Source organism: Cydia strobilella, chromosome 15, assembly GCF_947568885.1.
Source record: "Cydia strobilella chromosome 15, ilCydStro3.1, whole genome shotgun sequence".
NCBI classification, from domain to species: Eukaryota; Metazoa; Arthropoda; class Insecta; order Lepidoptera; family Tortricidae; genus Cydia; species Cydia strobilella.
The window spans coordinates 14,933,469-14,942,089 of NC_086055.1; the positions used below are offsets into that span (position 1 = coordinate 14,933,469).

General features: G+C 38.2%; 1 protein-coding gene across 4 annotated transcripts; it reads left to right on the plus strand.

The window, feature by feature from the left end:
* The first annotated feature begins 820 nt into the window (after positions 1–820).
* Positions 821–7,589, plus strand: LOC134747604 (thioredoxin, mitochondrial). Of its 4 annotated transcripts, none has more exons than XM_063682196.1 (3): positions 821–957; positions 4,474–4,638; positions 5,909–7,589. In XM_063682196.1, exons 1-3 carry the CDS (start codon positions 832–834, stop codon positions 6,038–6,040), a joined length of 423 nt encoding a protein of 140 aa, XP_063538266.1. In that variant the 5' UTR covers positions 821–831; the 3' UTR covers positions 6,041–7,589. The 4 variants fall into 4 exon arrangements, with proteins under 4 accessions (XP_063538266.1, XP_063538269.1, XP_063538267.1 ...); XM_063682199.1 differs by lacking the exon at positions 821–957 and adding an exon at positions 1,148–1,273; XM_063682197.1 differs by lacking the exon at positions 821–957 and adding an exon at positions 1,285–1,417.
* The last annotated feature ends 1,032 nt before the right edge of the window (positions 7,590–8,621 follow it).

Sequence of the window (8,621 nt, forward strand, 5' to 3'; positions counted from 1 at the left end):
CACTAATTGCCGCAGTGAAGGTTCTAAATTGGTTCATAATTTTTAAGGTACTTACACTATTTACAGTTACAATAATCTGGGGATAAAGCAATGCCTCTGCCATGTCTAACAACCAGGGATGATGCGGATGCGGATTTTTAAAGGCTCACACCCATGGATGCGGATGCAGATGTCGAGATTAGGCACATAAAAAAAGTCAAATATTACACTTTAATAATTATTATTTAAAAAAAAAACTAAACTTACTACACAATCTCATTACTATACTAAAGTCCAAATAGAACAAATTGTTCACTTCTTGTCGCTGTCCGTCATAGGCTAAAGTGCTCAATTGACGAATCACAAAAACGAAACGAGATTCCTATTGGCTAATGACGAAATTACCTAGCACTTACGCCGCCGTTAAGACGTTCCTGTACCTACCTGTTCCACATCCGCATCCGCATTAAGCTCCGCATCGATTTTATGCGGATGCGGATGTTGAAAATAATGCGGAAGTTCCGCGGTTGCGGATGCGGATGCGAATATTCGCAACATCCCTGCTAACAACAAACAACAACAATAACAAGCTAATCGGCACAGCATTAACTATCTTTTTGTCACATGTACACAAACACTACATCTACAAATTCACAAACCATATACTGCTCCATGGGTAGAAGAGCTTTTTAGTCTCAAGTGGCCCAGACGATTTTAAAAGGCCTGACTTCTACTGTATTCAATCTTTAGATAAATCACAATTGTATTCGGTTGGTAGGATTTGTTTTGATCGCACGGCTAGGATACATTTTTCGCTCTCAATATAACTTAATTGTCTGTGTTTCAGATACCATGTCGTCCGCGCTGAGTCGCGGACTCTGCTCGCCGCTGCGACTAGCGGCGCGTCGCTCCATCTCCACGTCCATCGTACACAACGAGACCATACTCGTCAAGAACAACGAGGAGTTCGTCAACAAGGTACGGTTATATGATAACACTATGATACCATGTCGTCCGCGCTGCGCCGCGGGCTCTACTCGCAGCTGCGACTAGAGGCGCGTCGCTCCATCGCCACGTCCATCGTACATAAACACAACGAGATCATACTCGTCAAGAACAACGAGGTGTTCGTCAACAAGATACGGTTATATGATACCACTATGATACCATGTCGTCCGCGCTGCGCCGTGAGCTCTGCTCGCCGCTGCGACTAGAGGCGCGTCGCTCCATCTCCACGTCCATCGTGCACAACGAGACCATACTCGTCAAGAACAACGAGGAGTTCGTCAACAAGGTACGGTTATATGATACCATGTCGTCCGCGATAAGCTGCGGGTTCTGCTCGCCGCTGCGACTAGCGGCGCGTCCCTCCATCGCCACGTCCATCGTGCACAACGAGACCATACTGGTCAAGAACAATGAAGAGTTCGTCAACAAGGTACGGTTATATGATACCATGTCGTCCGCGATAAGCTGCGGGTTCTGCTCGCCGCTGCGACTAGCGGTGCGTTGCTCCATCGCCACGTCCATCGTGCACAACGAGACCATACTGGTCAAGAACAACGACGTGTTCGTCAAAAAGGTACGGTTATATGATACCATGTCGTCCGCGCTGAGTCGCGGGCTCTTTTCGCCGCTGCGACTAGCGGCGCGTCGCTCCATCTCCACGTCCATTGTGCACAACGAGCTCATAGGTAGCATTTTGAATTCCTTTGGTTCAAGATAGCCTGCTCCAAAATCCCTCATTCTTTGTCTGGCGAGCGCGTGACATTCACACATTAGGTGTTTTACTGTCTCACAGCATAATTAACAAAGCACAGTATAAAATACACAGATGTCTTGCATATAATTTTAGCAAACGTGCCAAGTGCAATGCCATTGCACATGTTACTGAACTTTCAACCTTCGGCCTTCATAGATAAGGCTTAAATTTTACGTAAACATTTTTAATATATTAGATAAAAGAATTATCGTGCGATCTACGTCAAACATTTAAATAACGTGAGCTAACTCGGCAGCGATTTTGATAGCACAGACTGTGCTAGTGTTATTTTAAACATCAAACTTACTCTAAACGCATTTTCCTGAACTTTCAAACTTCGGCATTAATTCTTCGGTGTCAAATTTGCTACAACATTTTGAGACTAGAATAGGTAAAATAACTATCGTACAGTCAGCAGCAATAGTTGCTAAGCGGGCGAGGTGTTCAAAATGATCTTGACGCATCTTTATTATTAAGAGAATAAGAGCGTGTCGTGTCAAAGTAATTTTGAACACCTCGCCCGCTTAGCAAATTCTGCTGCTAACTGTACAACGCATGTTCTTGGTGGTATTCAAGTTATATTTGGCATAGTGTGCTCGTGTCAATGTAACATTAATTAATATGACGATAAGCTGAGATAATAAATAGTTTTAATGGTTTGAATGACCACCTATGTGATAAGGGCCACCCGTACATTCTTTTTTTAGGGTTCCGTACCCAAAGGGTAAAAACGGGACCCTATTACTACGACTCCGCTGTCCATCTGTCACCAGGCTGTAACTCATGAACCGTGATAGCTAGACAGCTGAAATTTTCACAGATAATGTATTTCTGTTGCCGCTATAACAACAAATACTAAAAAAGTACGGAACCCTCGGTGCGCGAGTCCGACTCGCAGTTGGCCGGTTTTTTTTAAATTTATTTAGAACACAAGTACCAAAGATAGATATAACTCCGTAATAGGTGTTAGATGTTTACACAGGAAAAAACGTGCCTCGTAGTTTTAAAGTGTGTCGACAGATGGCAGTGAATTTACTGGGGTTACAAAATTTACTATGACAGTACCGCTCTAGTATAAGTTACTCTATGCAAGTACCTAAATTATTAAAGCTAAATCAAGTTCGTCCATTTTCTCTCCTGGATACGTTTCGTTTGACGTTAGTGGCTGACGGTGTGTTATGACGCCGTGGAACTTTCCACATGTCGTCACCGTAAAGACGGCCGTTTTTTTGCGTCCGCTATATGACTGCACCGCTTTCCTAGGAAACCAAACGGTTAAGGTTCAAATTATATTGGCGCGTATGTGGTCGATAAATCGTACTATGCCAGAAAAGGGTAATATACCTTAGGCCTACGTTGGCCCTTTATACGTCTGTCACCAGGCTGTATCTCATGAACCGTGATAGCTAGACAGTTGAAAATTTCACAGATGATGTATTTCTGTTGCCGCTATAACAACAAATACTAAAAACAGAATAAAATAAATATTTAAGTGGGGCTCCCATACAACAAACGTGATTTTTTTGCCGTTTTGTACGTAACGGTACGGAACCCTTCGTGCGCGAGTCCGACTCGCACTTGGCCGGTTTTTTAGTTTCTTTAAGAACGAAAGTTAAGCCACGACACGACATGACCAAAGTTGGAAATAAAGATAAAAATAGACGTACCCATTACTATTGGAGTAATGCCAATATGAGTCGTGTTCCGTTCCCTAATTTACTTAGGTTGGTATTTTCTTGGTCCAATGTGCATTGCGTCTCACTCTCTCACTTAGCAAAATGTGAGACGCAAATAAACATTGGACAAAGAAATTCCACCCTTAGATGGGGCGTGGAAACGTCGTTAAATCCGAGGGGTCGTACTAAAATAGATTAATATCGGTCTCTAATGTACAAGAATTTCCCTATTACGTGACTAGGGGCTTATTTCTTTGCTTCTCTTAGGTTTACAGCTTTCTGTTTACGATCTCGATTTCCAAATGAAATGTTTAGTAGGTAGCATAGAGTAACTGATACTAGAGCGTTACTGTCATAGTAAATTTTGTAACCCCAGTAAATTCACTGCCATCTGTCGACACACTTTAAAACTAAAAATGAAGATTTATAAAAATACGATAGAATGTATTTAAATATAGATAAATGATTTTTTTATTTGCATTAATTATTTTTATGATTTTGACCCATTTTCTTGTACTGATATGCGTTAAAATTGTTAAATAACAAACGAAACCGTCAACGCCATCTATACGACTGTAGGCCAAAACTAGTAGCGCCCTCTGAACGAGAATCAAATTTTCTTGATTTTCGAGGCACGTTTTTTCCTTAGACTGTATCCATCTATTACGGAGTTATATCTATCTTTGGTAGGTAGCAAGTTTCGTTTGTTATTTAACAATTTTAACGCATATCAGTGAAAGAACATGGGTCAAAATCATAAAAATAATTAATGCAAATAAAAAAAATCATTTATCCATATTTAAATACATTTTATCGTATTTTTATAAATCTTCATTTTTAGTTTTAAAGTGTGTCGACAGATGGCAGTGAATTTACTGGGGTTACAAAATTTACTATGACAGTACCGCTCTAGTATATAGGTAAGTTACTCTATGGTAGGTAGTAAGTTCTCATATAGTAATTTAAGTATATTTGTAACTAACAAAACATGGATTGAATCGTCCGAAATAAATGTTTTTTTTTTTATAAACTTAATGCCAATCATTTATTTTCCAGGTGATGAACAACGACAAACCAGTCATAGTGAATTTCCACGCGGAGTGGTGTGAGCCGTGCAAGATACTCACCCCTAAGCTTCGAGAGCTGATCGAGCCTTTAGGCGACCTTGACTTGGCTGTGGTGGACGTTGAAGATAATGCTGAACTGGTTCACACATTTGAGGTTAGTCTAGTCATCTCATTTTGGACCATATTAGCCAGGCCACAGAATAAATAATAGTAGTAGAAGATTCACGCTCTAACAAAACGCGTCACTAACAAATATGGCCGCTAGGTGGCACAAGCGCGAACAGGCGTCCGTTCCTTAGCGGCGCGCGGCAACTACTATAGCTAGACACCAAAATTGGTGTGGGTCGCATGTACTTGTAGCGACGCGACGAAATCGCGGAGTGAGCCACGCCTGGCCAAGCGCAAATTTCGTCGGAGATCGCGTCCCAAGCGATAAATCGTAAAATGATTAAGGGAGGCGTATAATAAAACCTTGTGAAAGTCAGCTGCCGCTCTGTTGGTGAATCTGTCGAACAACTTTCCAAAAGGAATTGATTCTACACTTTATAGTTTTTGAGAATATCCTTAATTTTGTGATTATTAATTTTTATGCTACGTCGGTGGCAATCAAGCATACGGCCCGCCTGATGGTAAGCGGTCACCGTAGCCTATGGACGCCTGCAAATGCAACTAGTTGAGATCTAATCTAATGTAAAACAGACACGTATAGTCGTACGAGTTTATTAAGGTACAGTCACCTGCCATAATATGTTACTCTTCGAAGGCTGCAAAAATATTGAACACGCTCTTATAGCTCTGCAAATAAGATAGTGTCAGATATTATGGCGGCCTTCGCTGACGCTGATAAAGATAAAGAAAGTTTATTATTCAAGTAGGCATATCTTAGTAGGCTTAGTATGTAACTGGCTTTCTTTATCTTTAAAAACGTGATTGCCTGGCAGAAAATTGACTCAAAGTTACCTCAAAACCGTCACACTGCACGATTACGAACCCCACGTACTGTCGAAGGCAAAACTATCGATTCAGACAAATGTCTCAAAAATATGTGAACCTGAACACGACTTTATTGTCTAAGGTGTAAGAGCGTACACATATTTTTGAAACTTTTGGAATGTATATATATTTATGCCCTTGACTGTACCAACGAAGATCAAGCCTTTTTAGGGTTCCGTACCCAAAGGGTAAAAACAGGACCCTATTACTAAGACTCCGCTGTCCGTCTGTCTGTCTGTCACCAGGCATCTCATGAACCGTGATAACTAGACAGTTGAAATTTTCACAGATGACTTATTTCTGTTGCCGCTATAACAACAAATACTAAAAAGTACGGAACCCTCGGTGCGCGAGTCCGACTCGCACTTGGCCGGTTTTTTTTTTATTCAGATCGAAATATATTTTTTACTATTTATTATTTTCTTTGGCAGGTAAAAGCAGTCCCAGCAGTGATAGCCATCAAAAACGGTCTGATAGTGGACAAATTCATCGGCCTAGTCGAAGCGGACATGATCACCAACCTGATCGACCGGATGTCCGGCAAAAAAAATGATGGCGCGTAAATACCTCAGTTAAGTATGGAGTGTGGGAGGGAAAACTTTTAAGACCCTTATTTTATCCTTTAGCGTCTCCCCGTGATAATAGGGTATTTGACTACTAGTCAAATTAGTTTCTTTTTTCGAACTGTCAAAACGATTTTGCTACTATGGAATTTATATGAAAAACTAGCATGTGACGTCACAATCAAATTACCTACTCTTTATAGTTTTATACAAGTTTTAAAATAGAAATTGTGTCTAAAAATAACTGCTGTCTACGTTTCTGTATTAATGGTCTGTTGCTTTATTTCATGCATGGTGTAAAATAATTTTATTATAATTTATTTTAAGTACAGTCAAATGCCCAATACTAGTACTAATTACATACAGTGAAATTTAAAACATTATTATATAAAACAGCCGTCTTTGTTTTATCTTCTTCACAAACAAAACAAATTTACTAAACTTATTGACCGGGATATAGACCGTGATTACCTTTTGTATGGTTTTTGAGCTCCCGATGCGGTCTCGGTCTGTTAAAACAAATTGAACTCTGTTTTCTACTTCCATAAATTCAAATTTGACTGCCTATTTTTCTTGTATGGTGGGCCGCTAGGGGTTATTGCAGAGTAGATAATAGATAGTAAAGATAGCCGGAAGAAACTGCTTATTGTATCACATAATGGTAAATTTGGTACAGAAAAAATTGCAACAGTACCTTTCTTTTGGTATAAACAGATTCAGGGTTCGAAAGGATAATTAACAATGATAGTTGTCTTGATAATTATCGCTGATAGTTATCTTTCACTTCTCACACTTCATGTTTGTGTTTATTGTAATAGTCAAGATTCAATTTTTACTTTGCGATGGCTTAAATAATGTGATCGAATAAGTACCGAGCATAATGTTTTTTGAGGCACCGTCGTACCAAATATTTACGTACATTATTTATGCCAATACCCGTTTGTACTAGATAAGTTACGTGTTGTCATATTTTTGTATTCGTTTTTGTGTAGGTAGCAATTAAACCGAAATAAATGTTTACGAAGGAAAAAAACATTTTGTACGTACATTATTTATGCCAATACCCGTTTGTACTAGATAAGTTACGTGTTGTCATATTTTTGTATTCGTTTTTGTGTAGGTAGCAATTAAACCGAAATAAATGTTTACGAAGGAAAAAAACATTTTTTTCGGTTTATAGTTTAATAGTAGTGTGTACTTGGAAAAACACAAATTAAAATATTTTCATAGAAAGTAATTTAATTTGTTGTTAGGTAGCAATTGATTTGTTAAAGCAATAATTTTATTGTTTAAATATAATATAAGTTATCTCGCAATTCTCGTGATATGAGTAGATAGATTTATTGTTATATTGTTTGTGTTCATGTGCCCAATAAGATAGTCAATATAAATATGGCCCTTTGTTTTTTTTCTAACATTAAAATGATAGTTTAATTGCCCCAATTCAGTACAATATCAGGATAAATGGATTATATTTTTTATACCAATACCACACACAATATTCGGCACGTCTGATGGTAGATGGACAATCTTACTGCCATTTTCGTATCTGGAAACTTGATTTAAAATGGAAAATAACTTTTCAATCATACCTTTTTATAATTTTTGTATACCTTGTAATATAAAATATTTTTGACTAATCTAAATTATATAATATAACTCGTACAATAATGTATATATTGAATTATATAACAAAAATATTAGGCTGTCATAAAAACACTAACTCTATATGGATCAAAATGATTTGAAATAAATAATTGAATTGAATTAAAAAACACTTTCTAATCAAAGCCTAGTCTATATAAGACTGTTTTATTATATTCATAAACTATACATCTAAGTATGATTTAATATATATGTATTTCAAATATTTCTGGTAGGAACAGTCTATGGCCACTATTAGTATAGCAGTAGTAGGGTAGGAATATAGAACAGGAATGTCAATATTCCTGTTAAAAGCCTAGAATTTAATGTAGACCAAGATATAATGCTGATAGTAGAGACATTTATGGAAAAACTATGATAGCTGCTTAACCCTTTTCCAAACCGCACCAATCTACAAGGTTTTCCCAAAAATTCCAATTATATTCCAAGCTTTGATGATTCATTTGAAATCAAGTCAAATTTCTCGATAATCCAATCAAATTTTAACCTTAAATGGGATTCCTAGGGTTGAAATTCTCTTGGCACGTATGTGGTCGATAATTGATATCGTACTACGCCTAGAAAAGGGTTAACCAAACAGCTCAGGGGTAAACATTTGAAATAGTTGCACTGTTGAATCTTGGCCTTGACTACGATTTTAAAATTTAAGTAGGTATCTGCATACTGTACCGCACTGGACATATCTCAGCTTCGCTGGCCTTCAATCTAGCTACTTTCCCTGAATACTGTAGATGTTGTTGCCACAATTAAAAATGATAGTATTTGTGCTTGCATATGGAGCATGTTGATGTAACTCTTGCAAGCGGCTCGCACCTTTACCTGCACGGTGTGCAAACACATAGGGTCTTGTATGTAATGCAATAAATAAGCAAAAATAATTGAACAGTTGCTTGCCACAAGTTTGTTTAGTGTGCTA